Genomic DNA, 18,100 nt, shown 5'->3' with positions numbered 1-18,100 from the left:
CGGCTGATGTGAATGGCAGTGCATCTGGTGGGAATCATACCTGTATCTCTCGCAGGCACTGTCTGGCTTGTATCCTCGATGTATCCTATCAATGTCAGCACAGTGGAAATTCGGTTCTGGGTCAAAGGGGAGAACCTATCAGGTGACTCAGACACAAGCCTGCTCGATTTTGCAGAGTCAAGTGAATAAAATGTAGAGCAAATTGCCGGGGGTAGAGGACGTATTTATAGGCTTCTCGGCTCCTTCTGTTGCGCAAGTGCTCTGCTTGGTAGAACGCGTTGAGGACACCTCTCTTGTTTGAGACCTGTTGAAACCCGTGGCTTCTCTTTACAGAGTACACTAAGTTGGCTTTAATGCTTGTATTGAAACAGATGGCTACGGAGGATATTGTATACAGTCAAAGGTCGACAGGCGCGAACCAAGAAATATCCCGATAGTATATCCTCTCTTATTCGCGTCTCCTCGGTTTTCCATACCGAGAGCTGGCCTTGTGGCGTAATTTGGTTGAATAGTGGACTTGAAGGGATGACATATTTCGGCCTGGGAAGTGAGTCGTAATCTCAGACCATGACATTGCCTCTTTTTCCTTCAGCCGCACGAGTAGCGCATTCTCGTCCGACGTGTATGTGTGTTTCCCTAGGATAACCGCCGTGTGGGCTCGAGATAGCATCGGGCTAGGATCGGGTATGAAAGTAAAGAAATATGCCGGTTTCAGACTAGTATTAGATTCGACCGTGAGGATAGCACTCCCACGTATACCCTGGATAGCACCAGAGCAATGAGATGAAATAGGAACGGAAGATTCCGAAGGGTTAGAAAGTGGCCTGATTGAAGGTCTCCTTTTCTTCCTCTTTTGACACGGCTGTGCTATGTCATAGGTGGTGTTCCCGTCTTAGTGGATGCTGGTGCCTCGACCTGAGCGGAGTCGCTTCTTATATACTGCCGTAGCGGCCCTTATGCTTATCCTGGCGGCTCCTTGTTTCCAAGACGTTAACGGTATAATCATAGCTATCGACGGGTAGCGCATTAGGGGTTTGGAACTTAGTGTCGTTCGAGCTCGAGAATATATTGATATAGAGCGATCCGGAGGCGGAGAGGACGGGCTAGATATGGCTAACGTGTCTTTAGTAGTGCTAGGATCTTTAGCCCGCCCCGAAGCCTTGTTTGCCCTTAAGCATGGATCTTCACCTAGGTTAGATATCTGACTCGGCTCCGAATCATTTTCGTAGTCCCCACTATCTGAGGGCTCTATGGTAGATAACCTCCGCTTGGCTAATTCTTGCCGAAAATCACCCACCATAGATAGGTTGCTAGAGACACAGTTCGCTTGTTCAGGTGTAGGCACGGGTGCGGTCACATAGGGTGTGCACGAGAGTTGAGAAGTCTCCATTTTTTTAGTATTAGGAACAGCGTCTATAATAAAAAGAAGTTAGATAATGAGAGAATGATGGCCGACTTTCAATGTGTTATGCCAACTTACCCGGTAGATCATCTCCTCGCATATTAGGAGGAATAGGGTCTAGGTGATTTGGCCCTATAGGACACGGAATTGTTCCCGCGGAGTCTGTCGATGGCACTGGCTCTAAGAAAGCCAGCGCGGAACTTCCACGATCCAACAGAATATCATAGGCAGCTGGTATATCTGTTATCACTAGGGGTTCGACATCTTTCGTCATTTCAGGCGGAGTGGGTCTATAGATATGATTGATCTCGAAGTCAAACATGTTCCACTTATAAGTTATACCGGTTAGTGGCGGTGACTATCCTAGGGGTGCCTCACACGGTCCTAGATAGAAGCCGAACCCAGTGGGAAAAGACTGCTAGAGGTATCGTGGCATATAAGCTAGGGCGTGCTTAGAGGGCACGCTTTTTACACTAGTAGAAAGCGGCGGGCGACTTAGGCCATAGTAGAACTCGATTTGATCAAGATCTACCCTCATTTCCCAGAAAGTGGTAAGACATAGCCTAGATATAGCGGAGGTAGAAACCAACAGAGAATGAAGTAAGCTTAAATAAGAGTGCAGCGGTCACTAGGCTGGTGTGTCCACGTCCATTCTGAATGATTTCTAAAGAATGGGAAAAAGAGGTCAGTCATTCTTTTTAATACCTAGGCGCCGCTAGGGCATTACTAGCTAAGGAATCATATAGTATATCGCCTTACAGACCCCATACAACCGAGAACTACAATAGCACTACCTCGTTAATACTACTCGCTACTTGCGTCGGGCGATCACTAGAGAGTTCTCCGGGCGAATCTAGCCAACCGGCCTCGTTAAAGGGCGCCTTAGGTTTGTAGTACCCACCGTGTAACGTTACACCCTCTAGGACACCTTAGCTGACAATTGATAGGATTGGGAAGAGATTAGCAAGAAAAACTCCCTCAATCCGAGCGGCAGCCTAGGATTCGCCGATCAATCAAGCCGATCATATAAGCCATCAATTTCATGTTATTAGGATGATTGCGATATCTCAGCTTAGCGCCAGAGCTCCTTAAGGCATTTTTACGGTTGGCTAGAGAGCGGAAGCGGGTCTAGTGAGCGACTTGCCGGTTATTTAATCAGGGGTCGGCTAAAAGAGCAAAGGTGACCGTTCTACGGCGCGCTATATGGCATTCGCGAACCGAAGCCTAGGATAAAGAGCGGCTAGTAGTCCTCCTATATTGCTCTTCAAATGTCCAGTTATCAAGCAGTCCGAGGATATTATCTATACCGGTTAAAACAGCGACCCTATATAGCGTATAGTATGAAACGAAGAATGTATTGAGCCATATAGAACTGGGAAATCAAGGGCGATCCGGGTGACTCGCATGGCCAGACCGACCGACCCGTTCGAATTTCCGCGAGTGGGGAAGCAGGCTATGCTCAGGACCCAGGGTTTTTTAGCTGATAGGGGCCACGTCAGCCGACTAGGGAATGGCGACGGTGGAACATAATAGAAGGGGAAGGGGGAAAGGGTGTGGGAAAGAAGAGAATCACCGTCGAGCGACGCATCGCGGGTTATATAGATGGCGGACGTCGCGAGACGGGCGGTACGAGACGGCAGATCCCGATCGGGGCTAGCGTGGGGCGCCAAACCCGTTGCGGACGGGCTAAACCCCAAGTGGACGGACGCGATCCCGGATCGGGCAGCGGCCCCACGGGCGCTAAACCCGACGGAGGGGGGGCCGAAACAGGCGGCGGGCCAGCAAATCGCAATTCTACTTATAGAAAATAGTAGGCATATACCACTAACTTAAATATATATCTTCAAACTATTATAGTATGATTTAATAAGTTAATAAAAATACCATATAATATAGTGTATTTCGATAAGGAATTTATTCTAGGTCGTATCATATATATTATAGTTTTTCATATACTCAGATATTTTAATAAAATTTATAGATATTATAGATTAAAACCGCGATTTTATATGGAGTTGGCAAAACAGCTGTAAATAACAGTTATTTATTATATTAAGTTAGCGAGTTATACGTCCATTTTGGGTGACTTGATGCAATAGTGGGCATAGTGGGCATGCCCGCGATGGGCATGCCCGTGGGCGGTGGGCGTTATAGACGGGCACTCGAAAATCCAAATAGCCCACCACCCACCGTGGACGGGCGATGTCGCAGTCTAGAACGTACTAGTTGTTTTGATTTTGATTTGCGACCAGGGGTAGGCGTAGCTGATTTCTTAGAAGTTGCCTTCCTTAGCTTTGACTCTAGAAATTGCCTTAAGCCTGATGTTGACCTTGCCAATTTTGACGTTGGTTCTACCAGTTCTGGCGTTAGTAAGCCTAGGTTCCTTGGTTTAGAAAGTTCCCTTAACGTTACGGTTGCTACTAAGAATTAGGTCTCTAGACGGTCCGGTTAGCCCTAAATTGATAGGATGTCCAGTTTTGGGCGTTTTGCTGCGCGTTCCTGGGTTAGATTTGTGACTTACGGGCTTAGACACGTTGGTCTCGAAGGAACACTTGGTCTTGCCAGTCAAGGAATTTAAGATCCAGGTGTTCAAGAAGGCGGCCAACGTTATAGTGGTATCCGGGTTCAACACCACGCCACGGAGGGATAGTTCGATGTTTTCCCTGATTTTGAGTAGTTGCTTATACAGGTTAGTTCGCCCTACCGCTCTGGCGTGGCGGATCACTTGTTAGGCTTATTCACGTGGTTCCTTACCGGAGCGTACGTCGTCCCAGCTGTACTTTGTTATATCCATGCTGCGCAATGCTTCGGCTAGGGGTGGCTTCCAACGTTGCGTGAGCTACTTGTACCATCCGTCTTCCAGTGGGAGGATGCGGAGGGCGTCTTTTTCGAAGTCAGTAAGTTCGGAGTCATACCAATTTGTGGCTTTGTTCTTCAGCGAGTAGCTTATATACGATCTCACGACTTCTTCGGATTTCAACTTGGAGATGTCTTTCATATGGTCTATCTAGGAGTAGACGTTGGTGTAATGATTGACGTGGTTAACGGATTTCACGCTGGATGTGGCCTTATGATCGGGGTCAAAGCATCCGATTTCTGTCTGATACTTTCCAGCTTGTGTCTGGCGTGGCTAGTTCGCCGCTTAGGCCTGCTGGTCCGGGGGTCCGGGGGTCCGGCAGGTCCACGTGGTCCCTCACCGTTGTTTTAGAGAGGTAAACTAGCGAGGGCGTTAGATACCGCTTACTGTATTATATATGCCATCACGTTTCTCTATTCTAACGTGAAACCGTCCGGTGCCGGGTCGTGGCCGGAGGTGGAAGAACTAGCATGTCCCGAGCCTGAACCTAAAGCCATTGCTTAGAGCTGCTCCTAGTTCGAAAGCCGTCGTACTAGTGCTGTCCGATGTTATGATTGGCTTGGCTGCCTGTTAAGGCTTGGCTTTAAGCCAAGTCGGAGCTTCGGTCTGATGGATAGTGGCTGTGAATGTGCTCTCCTCAGGAGCTGTGGGCGCGGTTGAGGCGTTAGCGTGGGACGTCTGCTTTGAGCCGGCTGTGTGATAACGGATTTTTGTTCCAAGCTAGTTAAGCTAGCTAGGTCCGGGTGTGTTGGGTTTGGTTGATGAGTTTCAGAAGGCTCAACGCTAGTTGGCTCCGGGTCAGGCGTATTATCGCCCAAAGGTGTTAGGAGGGAGACTAGTCCTAATGAGGCTTGATCTTGTCTTTCTAGACTTGGGTTTGGCGGGGAAGAGCTTTGATGCAATGTTGTGATAGCTGCCTCTGGTTTTGGGGCCAAGTGGTCTCTTAGGGTCTGTAGCAGTGTCTAGTGATGTGCTCTCGATGACAATAGAGCTTGCAGCCTTGAGAAAAGCTGTGGTTGCTTTATGTAAAGCGGGCCTGTCAATGGGCCAGTCTGATGGGAACGGGTCTTCTGATTTAGGAAGGTGGGGTTTTGGATGCTGACTCAGCAGGAGCGCGATCCTCGCTCGGGTGTCAGCGTCAAACTCGTCGGCGTGAAGGTGGCCGGCTTGTATATAGCTATCAAGTTGATAGGCAAGTCGTATTGCGGTGTTGACCTGACGGTCCATGCGGATTCAGTTTTGATTGGATGATTTTGATTGGATGGCTGTGATGGGCCAGGGCCTGCACTGGCGTAGAGATGCCGGCTTGGCAGGCCCTCGGAACTGGTCCTCCTGGTTGGCTGGGAGGGTATTCCGGGTTGAAAATTTGTGATCTGGCTCAGGGAGGCCCACTGAAATCGTAACTTTGACGTGCTACCAAACTGGTACGGAAAGCTATGATGGAGGAAGGTGCTTCATTAGACTATGTGCTTCTAGCTACATTTGAGGGGCTTAGAGCCACGTGACTAGATCACGTGCGCCAAGCTGGTAACAAATCACGCATCGATTTTGATTGTACTGGGCGAGCACAATAGGCCGCGTTTTTATCGCCACACAAGCATTTCTAATAAATATCGATATACGCGAATGTTAGGCGAATTAAATAGGTGAGGCTGTAAATATTGCGTAGGACACTCGCATAGCGAGGGTCCATATTAAATTTATGATAGGGACCGGTTAAAATCGAGTACACCGCACTCCAATAACCCCAAGGGGATAGACCAAACAGTTTTGCAAGTGATCGGATAGTGATTCTGGTCGCAGTCCTTTGATTGGTACATCATAAATTGCGGGTAGCCCACTAGCCAACTACAAATTGGCGAACGCGTGGTGCACATGCAACCAGGACTCGAGTGGCCGCTTCCCGGTGTAACCCTCTCAATATGACCGTTGGACCCTGTGTGGGAGAGGGGTGGGAGTACAAAAGTCTCGGTAGAAGCTGGGTCAGGATCACCCCGACTGTTACACTGACCGTTCTTCTAAGTTCTGCTATGTCGTCATCGGATCTTAAAGTGACTAATGTCTAAAAGACTTTGATGTAGTTACCACACGGTGCCCAGGTCCCCATCAATGTCAGAAAAGTCTTTCATTCCTGCCAATACCCTCTGCGCCTTTAATCTTCTGGGAATTGAATGTGGTTGCTTAGCTTATCGTTCATAGGGCCCATGTCTAGATGCTTGCCTATGACACATAGTCCGAGTCACAGCTTCTTATGTGCCGTACACAGACGCCGGGAAAAATTCACATGCATAAAGTAATCACGCCCACCTGAGATACCTGGGAATTCCATTATTGGATGCGCCGCAGCCGCAGACTTCGGTGAGGAAAACGACAATACTTCTACCCGGTCCCAATCTGAACACAACAGCGCTGTGCTACTGGATTTTGAGATCTTGAGTCTTAAGGACATCGTTGTAGCGACAACAGCCTTCGTTGGCTCTTGACCGCAACTCTGGCGAGTCTGAACAGTAATCCCAGTTATCTAAACAACCTGCGGCGATCGAAAGGCTGATAGGGACAGTTGATCAAGCCAGCATTCTAGCGCATTCACCTAGGACCAAAACTGATACACGTGCGTTCTCTTTGTTGCGCGATATTTCAAGGCATGTGCAGCTGATCAACAATAGTTCGTACTTCAGTTTTCGAAAAAGGCTAATAGCCTAATACTTTGGTTTAGACTCTACGGCGAAGACGAACTCATGACCATAGGCCAGCAGGTATGATCCATGCTCGTCACTTTGGGTTCTACATCCTGTGCTACAGAACACCCGTATAGTATGAGACGAACCGTCGCGCCGGGGCTAGCTAATTCAGTGTAGCAAGGTCACTAGCCCTAGAACCAATCAAGCAAAATAAGTTGGTCTTACGTGTTCATTACGGGAGAGCAAATAAGCTTATCCACCTGACTTCATGCGTGTATCCAAGGGCGGGTGCCATTCTACCAAGGCGTGGGAATGAAATGAAGGTTCTAGGTACAGTAGAATGTATAAGCCTGCCTCCATTGATAGGGGGCTGCCTGCGCTGGTATGCTTCCTATTTTCAGTCCGTGCACAATCCAGCTAGGTAGATAGAATTTCTAAGGTAGACTTCCGCATGCATCAAGCTTGATTTAGTATTCTAACTGCTAATGGACTTGTCATATTGGCGCGCCCTATAAATATCACGACTGGTCACCATTGAGCTTGACAATCATCTCATTCACATTACTCTGAACAACAGACAACTGTGGCCTGACCAACATAGCTTCTCTCACCATGACACTTTGTCCGCTGTTGCTGGTGCTTTGCGCTGCCCTCACAAACGCTGTCCACCTCTGTCCCCTCCTTGGACCTAGCTGGCCTGCTCCAACACATCTCCCCGACGATCCCACGGTCCAATCGGCGCTGCAGAACATTACCACGACTATTCAGGATGCTATCAGGGCTGGAAATTTCTCTGGAAATTCCCTGTCTTTACAGATATTTGACACAAGCAGTTCCCGTTCATTGCTTACTTTGTCCCACACGGCCGAGGCTATCAATACCACCATTGGCGTGAGCGAGGTTGACGAGAACACGGTTTTCCGCATTGGCAGCGCCTCCAAGATTTTCACTATGCTTCTGCTTCTGATTGAAGACGGTTTCAATATCTTGCAAGACCCGGTTGCTAAGTACATTCCTGAAATTCAGGCGGCCGTTGTTGATCTTCTCCGGAATTCCACCAAAAGACGTGACGGGATCAACTTTACCAAGTGGAATGAAGTGACGGTTGGAGAGCTGGCGAGCTACTTGGCTGGTATAGCAAGAGACTGTGAGTATTGCTTTAGTTCTTGTTGAGTGTCCCTTGGACTCCCTACGCGCGCGCGAGACAACTCAACTGCCAATTTCTAGATGGTATCCTTGACCTCACTGAGCAAGCTCCTTTGCTTGAGTCATTAGGATTTCCTACCCTGCCCCCGGCGCAGATTCCGCCCTGCGGTGTGCCGAATCCCTGCAGCAGAAAGCGTATGTTGATAAGCGTGTTTTACATTTTTTCGATTCCGCTGACAGATTTTCTGATAAAAGAGTTCTTCAATGGGTTACTCCAGGCCCATCCTATTGTCCCTACATCCTCGACACCAATCTACTCCAATGCTGGCTTTCAGATCCTTGGATATGTCCTAGAGGCGATAGCTGGCAAAGACTTCGAGAAAGTATTAAAGAAGGATCTTATCAAGCCACTGAATCTGACTCACACATTCTATAACACGCCCAGCACATCGCTCGGTGTTATCCCTATTTCGCAGGGCGAATACTGGTGGAATTTCAATATTGGCGAAGAGGCACCGTAAGTAGCTTCACCTCATCCACCGATCCTAGATAGAAAATTTACATAGTTCTAGTGCTGGTGGAATCTACTCATCCGCAAAGGACATGTCAATCTTTGGTCGCGCCATTCTCAACAGCACTCTTCTTCCCCGGTCAATCACAAGACGGTGGATGAAACCGCTCACTCACACATCATCCCTGGGTTACGCTGTTGGCGCGCCATGGGAGATCCTGTCATTCGGCGACGAGCGCCCGATTGATCTCTACACCAAGTCAGGAGACATCGGCACATACTCATCTGCGCTAGCTCTGGACCCAGATCACGGCGCTGGCTTTATAATCCTCGGGGCTGGTAGCAACACCCACGTGTCTATTGCCCTCGCCTCGGATCTCGTTTCTGCAAGCATGCTCCCCGCACTTGAACAAGCTGCCAAGAACCAAGCGTACGAGCGTTTTGCAGGAAGATACGCTCTGAGCACCGGAAACTCCTCGATCACCATCACCACAGACGACGGACCTGCTCTAGTTGTCACGAGCTGGTTCAACAACGGAACTGACATGTTCCCAGGCTACATGGCCCTGAACGGCATCTCCAATCCCTCGCAGCTCAGCATCCGCCTGTATCCGACTGGACTCGAGAGTCCAGGACAGATTTCCTTCCGGGCTGTAATCCCGCTAACGCTGCCGGCTGGAATTGGGCCATTCACCTCATCCTGCATTACCTGGGTGACTGTTGATTCGCAGAGATACGGCAACGTGGGAATTGACGAGTTTGTCTTTAACTTGGATGAGAATGGCAATGCGGTTAGCGTTTCTCCTAGGGTGCTGCGCACTGTTCTTCCAATTACTAGTAGCTCCGATAGTTAATCAGCTAGCAGGTTAACAGTTTAGTGGGCTTTGATAGCTTTTTTTGACGCATCTATTGATTGACGAAACTTATTGTAACGGATAAAGATCCTTACAACTGGAACATCAGAGCGGGCCATACAAGTGATCTATCAATAGATCGATATCGATTCGATGTCGATCCGAGAGGGGTTTATTAGGTGATGTCAATGTTAGTAATGTTATATTATATTCCCCTCTTAGTTATAGTATCTTACCCGGTTGATAGGCCTTGTACCTAGACTTCGGCACAACCCACTCTAACCCGGACCCAACCCAACCCAACCCAACCCAAAATGGGTTTTAGGTCCATTACGTCGACCCAACGATGGGTTTTGGGTTATAGCTAATAACCCAAAACCTATTAGGTAACCCATATATATGCCTTTCTCCGATTAGGGCTAACGTGGGTAAGTGAGGGTGGGATTAGTAGAAGGTTAGAGGGCTGAAGGAAGTTAGTATTAATAGTATTAAAAGGCTTAATCGTGAGCTAGCTACTAGGTAGGGTTAGAACTTAAGAAGAGGGTATAAGATAGCTAAGGTTATCTATATCCCTATCGTAAAGAGTAGGTAGAAAGTCAGAATACTAGCTTTAGGATATTACGACCGTAAAAGGGAATAGTATAAATATAAGGGGGAGAAGTAGAGAGAGTACGTACTTATAAGAGAAGGGGATATAAACGATAAATACCTAAGTCCTATAGTAAAGTAGATAGATTAAAAGGAATATCCTATTATATTATATGATTGGCTACTTAGGCCCTATTTAAATAGGTCCGACCTAATAGAACCTAATAGAACCTATTTATAACCCATTATAATCTATCGAAACCTAATAGAACCTATTTATAACCTATTTATAACCTATTTATAACCTATTTATAACCTATTTATAACCTATTTATAACCCATTTATAACCTATTCCTAACCTATTCCTCCCGAAGATCCCTTAAAAATACTTTACCTCGAGGCGTCGATTCTCTAATAGAAAACTTATAAAGTATTAGAGGCCTTAGTAGATATCATCGAATACTAGTCTTAACTCTTTTTATATATATAAACTATAAATATAATATTTCACTAAGATTATACACTTACAATTAACTACGTCAAATATATATTTCTATATCTAGATCAACTTACCTATATTAATATCACTATATTACCCTAAAAATATTATTTCTCTATATAAAAAATGTAGAACCAGGCTAATCTATAATTATTCTAAGCTTAGAAACTATAATTTTAAAGGGATTAATCGAAGAAATGAAGTTATTTAATTAAAAAACCAAAACAATTGTAAATAATAGTATCCTATTCTGCTGAGTTAGCATCTTTATGAACGCTAAGACATGTATTTTATGCAGAAATGGGTTCAAATGGGTTATTATTGGGTTATTGGGTTTTGGGTTGGGTTGGGTTATGAAAGGCGGAACCCAAAACCCAATGGGTTGGGTTTTGGGTCGGATGCTCCGACCCAAAATGGGTTCTGCCGAAGTCTACTTGTACCTAAAAATAGTATACCCTTATAATTCTAATTCTTCTTTTTTAACTACCTAAGATATAATAGCTCCCTCTACTCGCTATCACTCTCGAAGTAATACCGTGTAAAGGTATACTGTTTTCAGGTGTAAGGCCTGTCAACCGGGTAAGATACTATGACTGAGAGGGGAACACAATGTATTGTAGAGTGTGCCAAGACTAATTCTTGCTAGAATGCAAAGGATCCTTTGGGGGTCCTTGACTATAGGGAAACCAACATGATAGTGCTGACATTGATATCACCTGACGAACCCCTCTCGGATCGACATCGATTCGATGTCGATCTATTGATAGATCATTGATATGGCCCGCTCTGGGTATTCTAGTTGTAAGGATCTTTTATCCGTTACAATTATCCTCTCTCTCATAAAGAGGATGTCCTCATCCGTATATAGAAATAGAACCATTTATAAAGTAAAGGTGAAATAGTGGCGATTGCGATCAAAGAGAACAAAATTAGAATAACCACCTTTCAATATTAAAGAATGACGTTTCATCCTTCCTTTATTGAATAGATCTATATAGACCCTAGAAAACTCTATATGGAATTTCCATTTCAATCCACTATGGTTCCCACTATCCGGATAAGACGTGTTTAACTTAAAAACACTTGGTGTATAAAATGCTTGAGGTCGTCTATCGCGGCTTTCAATATTGGCGGTAGCGAACCGTTCGAGATTTAGTGCTTCCTTAATAAGGAAGGGTTAAAGCGATGCTAACAATATGTGTCTTATAAGGACTTATATACTCGCCCTAGCGAAGGTATATAGGGAGACGCTCACGATTTGGTATCGCTTCTGGATTAGGTTGTGTGGACCTTTTTAGATGATAATAGTTACTTTGCGTAGGATGAAGAGTTTTTAGTGGCCGTTAATAATACGACTCTTAAGATAGTGAAGGATTTCGAGTATATATATAAAGCGTATAAGTCTTCGTATAAATTGGGAGGTGCGAAAAAGGATATAAGTAGGGTAAGTGATATCGATTCTATATAGTTCCGACTACGATTCGCTGACGTTTCGAAGAAAGTCTTATCTAGATATCGAAAGTATTTGGATAGACGACGCGCGATATACCTAAATCCTTTACCTCGCCCCCTAGTCTCGTCTCTAGTAAGGGTCTGGAAACGGTACTATTATAAATCGGGGTAGCGTCTTTAGGCCGGCGATAAGGGGTATACATAATGGTCTTAAGCGAAACATGACCTTTTGTTTAAGGTGTAGGCGGCTACTACCTCTACTTATAGCCCTACTATAGTTTCCACGCTTATAGAATTACTCGAGGATTTTAAAGATTCTTTTCCTATTCTATTACCCGAGTTATAAGGCGGAGAGGCGTTAGTTTAATAGTGTTTATATAGTGAATCGCGGTAATATTAAAATTGGAAGGTACGACTTTGACTTAGATAACTCGTAGTTTCCTTATATTATAGTTCGTACTTTCCACTTTTACGTGGTTGCTAGTCACACTTAGTCTCCACGCGGGTTTGTTTACTTTTTGAATTGCTCTTCTCTATTTCATTTTCTCTCCTATATAACTCCTTTTCTAATTTTATATGGTAAGTGGACGATCGATCCGCTATCGATTCGACGTCGGACTAACATTGTTTTATAGACTCCACGTTAATAATACGCGATGCCTAGAAGAAGAGCTAGTACTAGAACTATAGGTTCCCTAGGAAACCGGCGGAAGCAAATAATGATCCCGATTACTCGTGCGTAGACCTAGTGTATATATTGTCTACGTCTTACAAACCGCGAGTGGGACTCGAAGCCGGATGGCCTCCGTATACCCTTTACTATAGACTATATCTCTAACACTCCTAACTTAAAGTCCTATACGTACTATGCCAGACTATATAAGGTTTACGAGTTAGTAAGTTCCCGATATCGATTCGATCCCGTTCCGCCTATAATTCGTGCTTATATCGTTTGGTTTTTTAGGTTCCTAAGGGTGTTAAGGGTAACCGTTTTAAGCTCCTATCGATTCTTACTTAGGCACGCCACTTTTAGCTAACTAGTGAGGGGGAATATAGTGTATTGTTAGACGAGGAGGATAAAGAAGGTGACCCTATCGAGTTCACGCTAGGTTTTAAGCTTATCGAACGCGTCTTAGCGGCGATTCGTGACCTTATCGCCAGCTTCGATAACCTAGTGAAGAATTATAGACATTATCACTTCCTTACTAGAACGCGTATTAAGCGGGTGAGTTACTATTAGTCCGGTATCGATTCGATGGGATTCCGCTAACGTTTCTCGCGTCCCTTTAGGCTATTCACGATTCTTACACCTAGTGGGTGTCCGCCCGTCGTTAGAACCTTATATATAATACCCGTGTTACCTCCTATAAGTGGGATATATTAGCCGTTTAGGCATCGGATCGGTGCCGACTCGTTAACTCTAAGGAATCGGTTCACGCTTAGCACGGGGCCGCTATAGGTTTTAAGAATGCTATTATTCTTACTATCGGTGAGCTTATTACCGACCCTATACTCCAGTCTGCTCTACGTATTTATCTAAGCTACTTCCCCTTCGATTAGGTGCTATAACTCCGTCTTCCCGATACCGATTCGTTACTAGTTCGGAGCCCCTAGGTTATATTCTTTTTCTTTTTCGATTTTTATTATGGTTATACCGTGGTAAGGCGGTTTTAATCTATTATCGTAGTTCTTTTTACTCGGTGCCGATCCGTTATAGATTCGGTGGCCTTTAATATCATCGTGATTTCTCTTAAGTTCTTCGGTATTTCGTAATGATTTTTAGGGTATTTACCATTACGCTTTCTAGGACCTATTGGTTATATTCTAAAGGCCATCCCCACTATTTCACTAGGTAGTGGAGTTTATCTTTAAACACTTAGTCATTTTTAATTTCTTCCACTTCCTATTTATCATTATCTGCGAGCTCTAATAAGGGTAACTATTATGGTTCACCCTTCCTTTATTCCTATAGTTAGAGGAGGGAGATAGGGAATATATTATGAATCGCTATATATTAGTCGGGGAGTCGGAGGCGATACGCCTATTTCCCTATATATTCTAGGATTCTAAATGGTCCGATCTATCGTGGAGATAACTTCTTTATAGTCCCTTCTTTCAACCTTAGGTTCTTTATTGATAGGGCTATAAGATCGTTCTTTTTGAATATTTTTTCCTAGTGACGTTTGTTATAATGATTCGCCTATGATTTAGTGGCTTTTCGCTATAAAGTCTATAGCTTTTCATGAAGCTTATTTAGCTTTTCAAATCTATGTAGTGCTACTAGTGCCTCCCTTTCCACACCACCGTCCTTAGTGCGTATTTGAAAATTAGGATTGAAACCTAGGAGGGCCTAAAATAGGGACATTCTAGTTATTACACTTATAGCATTATTATAAGCATATTTGGTAGAACGGAGTAGCGAAGGCCATATTTTTTATTGCTCGTTAATAAAACACCGAAGGTAGTGTTTTAATATCTGGTTTATCCGTTCCGTTTAGCCATCGGTTTAAGGATGAAACGCCGTTAAATAGCGTAGTTTTACCTTAGATAGATAATATAGTTTTGACCAAAACCTACTTATAAAAATAGATCCCCGGTCAGATATAATACCATTTAGTGGTCTAAATCTTAGTTTAATATCGTTGTGGAATAGCTCGGCTAATTCCGACGCGTCTATCGTGGTTAAAACTAGGAAGAAAAGGCACTATTTCGAGAAACGGTCCACGACCACCAAGATGGTATCAACTATCTTTCCTTTCTAGATCGATTAAGGCAATCCTATAATAAAATCCATTAATAGTTCCGTAAAGGGTCGGGATAGAATCGGTAGCGATTCGAGCTTACTAAAGGGGCGATGCCTTAGCGTCTATATGGTTTGATAGATTCTATAAGATTTAACGTAGTTTTTCACGTCTTCTTATATATTCACCTAGTGGTAGTCACGTTTTAGTAACTCCTCTATCCTTACGCGGCCGAAATGGCCTACGGTAGGATCATTATAGTGCATTTTTAAAAGCTTTATATAGATACCTTCTTTCTTAGGTATATATATACGTCCTCGGTACTATAGTAATCTAGAGGCGTCCGTTTCCCAACCTTTACTACTAGGTTTCTAGGTCGAAACGTCACCTTTTCGGCGGATTGTCTCCTAGTCTCTCTATTAGAGCCTATTAACCTATTAGAGTATATCTTTAGTGTCTATACTAATAGACTAGATGACTACTATAGTAGTATCCTTAACGTCGAATAGTATATTTAGTTCGTCGTATAGTTTTCTCTATTCAGACCAATCATCTAATTCTATACTAATACGCTCTATATTCGTACCTATAGGTGCACTAGATCTAGGAATTTCCTATATAGCTATTACGTTAAATCTAAATTAGAATTTTGAGTTATATTCCCCTAAATCATACTTAGGATCTACATCTAGATCTTTTATCCCTATAATCTCTTAGATTATAAGGGTTATAGTATCCTCGGTCCGGTTTTAGATTGGGAGCTCTACGCCCTCGATTCGGTCCTAAATCGGGGTCATTAATTCCATTCCTAAAGCTACTTACTCGGAATTTAGAATTCTAGATAGTCTATCTACGGGATTTATCTTTCCTAGCCTATACTTTATAATAAAGTTAAAAGGCGTTAGAAATATATACTAACGTGCTTATCTCCTATTAAGTTTCTACTAGGTCATAAATATATATAAATTTACGTGGTCAGATAATACCTCTATAGTATACTTACTACTATTAAGATAGTGTCTCCATTATTAAAATAAGTGTACGATAGCGAATAGCTCTTGATCCGGTATTATATAGTTCAACTCTACTCCGGAGAATTTCCTTGACTAGAAAGCGATAGGGTGCTATCGTCCTTCTAAATCTAGTTAGGAGAGAACTCCTCCCATTCCTTTATTTGAAGTATCGGTTTCTAACCTAATTAGTTATTCGGGGTTAAAATAGTGTAAGAGAGACGCTGACTAAAAGGCTTCTTTAAGGCGTCGGAACGCTATCGACTCGGCGCCGTTAAGTTTGACCTAGCCTAGTTTTTTCCCATTTTTGCTTCCTTTTAGTATTAAGGTAAGGGGTAAGGAAATATATAAATACCCCTTAATAAAGCGCCTATAGAAATTGTAGAATCCTAGAAACACTTATACGTCGTGGTAGCTTCGAGGCTCCTCCTATTCTTAGATAACTCGGACCCAGCTTTCGTCCATTTTTACACCGTTACTATTAACGATAAATCCTAGGAATTTAACCTCCTTCTAGTAGAAGGTGTATTTTAAAGGTTTGACGTAAAGTTCTGCTTTTCTTAGGCATTCGAAAACCTAATATAATGCCTTTATATATGATTCTCGATCTAGCGTAAAAACCAAGATATCGTTAAGATACGCCACACAAACGATATCGACTAGTCCACCTAGCGCTATATAGATATAGCTCTAGAAAGTGGCAGGTGTATTTAATAGTCTAAAAGGTATAACCATATATTTAAAATGGCTATACCTTATACGAAAAGCTGTCTTCTATTTATCACCCTCTCGTATATAGATACGATAGTAGGTATCTTTAATATCAACCTTACTAAAGCATTTTACTCTAGAAAGTCGGTCTAGGATTTCCGAAATAAGGGGTAATGGGTAGCGATTCTTAACCGAAACGCGGTTAAGTCCTTAGTAGTCTATATAGAGGCGTAAGCCACTATCCTTCTTTAGAATAAAGAGAATTAGTGCGCTAGTAGGGCTTTTCGAAGGTCGGATCCTCTTTTTCTTAATATTATCTACTAAGTAGGCCTATAGCTCTTTAAGTTCTATTTAGGAGAGGGGGTAAATTAGACCATATAGAGGGGCTTTTCCTTCCTCTAATTCAATTGTATAGTCTAAGGTTTTTATCCTAGGGAGAGTCCCTACCTTTTTATAGTCGAATATATCGCGATACGCCTCTAGTTTGGGAGGGATCTAAGAAGAATCTAGGTATAAATAGTCCCTATTTTTATCTAGTAGCTATACTTCTTCTAGCATTTTTACTAGGGCGTAGATAATAGCCGCGTTCCGCGATACTTTAGCGAATCGGTAGGGTTTTATTAGTTCAAAGTCTTTGACTCCGAACCACCATTTGTCCACACTTAGACGTAGGATAACGTCGAATTCATTGATAAAGGTGCGAGATAGAAGTATAGGGCTTCCTTCTAGGCGGGGGTCCCTCTTAATACCTATATAGGGTCTTTTTATAATTTTCTTAGTCCCTCTAGAATCTCTTATTATAAATAAGACCTAGAATATACCATAAGTATAGAGTCGTTTAGGGGAGACACCCTTTAGTGAAGGAGATAAAAATGGAGTAGCGAGTAATTTATTCTTATAAGCGAATTCCTTACTAATAACATCGCATTCCGCGCTAGTGTCTAGATCCGCGTGCGTTTCGTCACCGTTCTATAGGGTAATCGGTATATAAAGCCGCACTACGGTCCTAATTAGCGGGTATTAAGCTAGGGTGTCGGGATTCACTCTAGCTCCTTTACTTTTCCCGATCGTCGTGGCTAGGTTGAACGAACTGATTATATTAACGATTGAATCGTTGCTTTCTAGGGGCATTCTTTTACCTAATGGTTTTTGTTTCCGTAGAGGAAATAGGCTCTATTCGGTGTTAAATCGGTGTGGTTTCCTCTTCCTTTAGTGGATATTATATTCACTCTAGAGGCGTGAGGTCTTCCTTAGTTATTAAATCCCCCGCGACCTCGGCCTCTACCTCTAGTTTAGCCTCTTCCTCTTTGGTTGCCCCTTCCTCTAAAACCTCCACATCCTCCACGGAATATAGTAGTCGTTATCGTTAAGATACCGGATTGGTGTTAGTTCGATGCCGAATCGATCCTTTTTCGTCTATCTTGATTTTGATAGGAGTGGTTCTTTCTTTTAAAAGGTGCGAAATGTATGTGGAAAAGGGTGGCTACTAATTTTGACATTTTATCCCTTATCTCTAGTAGGGTGCCATTATTTATAGTGATTATTATATCTCTTAATGGTTTCTAGAGTTTTATAAATAGGGTTTAGGCCCTCTATTCTTCGGTTTATTTTAGAAGGTGATTCTCTAGTGATTCGAGGTAGGTTTCG

At 43.6% G+C, this 18,100-nt stretch overlaps 6 protein-coding genes across 6 annotated transcripts; 3 read left to right on the top strand and 3 right to left on the bottom strand.

Moving 5' to 3' along the window:
* Positions 1–448: 448 nt before the first annotated feature.
* Positions 449–1,692, bottom strand: N7471_002274 (uncharacterized protein; the record flags this gene model as incomplete). The annotated part of the gene is made up of 3 exons (XM_057274994.1): positions 1,481–1,692; positions 916–1,413; positions 449–891 (listed from the first exon to the last, which is right to left on the bottom strand). The coding sequence occupies exons 1-3, from the start codon at positions 1,674–1,676 to the stop codon at positions 449–451; spliced, it is 1,137 nt and encodes a 378-aa protein (XP_057139632.1). The 5' UTR covers positions 1,677–1,692.
* A 2,164-nt stretch (positions 1,693–3,856) lies between these two features.
* N7471_002273 (uncharacterized protein) lies at positions 3,857–4,400 on the bottom strand (the record flags this gene model as incomplete). The annotated part of the gene is made up of 3 exons (XM_057274993.1): positions 3,857–3,901; positions 3,924–4,065; positions 4,252–4,400. 3 exons carry the CDS (start codon positions 4,398–4,400, stop codon positions 3,857–3,859), a joined length of 336 nt encoding a protein of 111 aa, XP_057139631.1.
* Positions 4,401–5,066: 666 nt separating this feature from the next.
* N7471_002272 (uncharacterized protein) lies at positions 5,067–5,486 on the bottom strand (the record flags this gene model as incomplete). Its single annotated transcript, XM_057274992.1, has 1 exon — positions 5,067–5,486. The coding sequence occupies one exon, from the start codon at positions 5,484–5,486 to the stop codon at positions 5,067–5,069; it is 420 nt and encodes a 139-aa protein (XP_057139630.1).
* A 2,066-nt stretch (positions 5,487–7,552) lies between these two features.
* Positions 7,553–9,451, top strand: N7471_002271 (serine hydrolase domain-containing protein; the record flags this gene model as incomplete). Its single annotated transcript, XM_057274991.1, has 4 exons — positions 7,553–8,087; positions 8,168–8,281; positions 8,342–8,603; positions 8,659–9,451. 4 exons carry the CDS (start codon positions 7,553–7,555, stop codon positions 9,449–9,451), a joined length of 1,704 nt encoding a protein of 567 aa, XP_057139629.1.
* A 2,284-nt stretch (positions 9,452–11,735) lies between these two features.
* N7471_002270 (uncharacterized protein) lies at positions 11,736–12,163 on the top strand (the record flags this gene model as incomplete). Its single annotated transcript, XM_057274990.1, has 3 exons — positions 11,736–11,774; positions 11,861–11,983; positions 12,008–12,163. The coding sequence occupies 3 exons, from the start codon at positions 11,736–11,738 to the stop codon at positions 12,161–12,163; spliced, it is 318 nt and encodes a 105-aa protein (XP_057139628.1).
* A 484-nt stretch (positions 12,164–12,647) lies between these two features.
* Positions 12,648–13,551, top strand: N7471_002269 (uncharacterized protein; the record flags this gene model as incomplete). The annotated part of the gene is given in 5 exon segments (XM_057274989.1): positions 12,648–12,726; positions 12,817–12,887; positions 13,025–13,216; positions 13,384–13,422; positions 13,435–13,551. 5 exon segments carry the CDS (start codon positions 12,648–12,650, stop codon positions 13,549–13,551), a joined length of 498 nt encoding a protein of 165 aa, XP_057139627.1.
* Positions 13,552–18,100: the final 4,549 nt, after the last annotated feature.

Source organism: Penicillium samsonianum, assembly GCF_028829775.1.
Source record: "Penicillium samsonianum strain IBT 33392 chromosome Unknown utg000002l_segment0_segment0, whole genome shotgun sequence".
Taxonomy (NCBI): Eukaryota; Fungi; Ascomycota; class Eurotiomycetes; order Eurotiales; family Aspergillaceae; genus Penicillium; species Penicillium samsonianum.
This window is presented reverse-complemented; position numbering and strand designations above follow the sequence as displayed.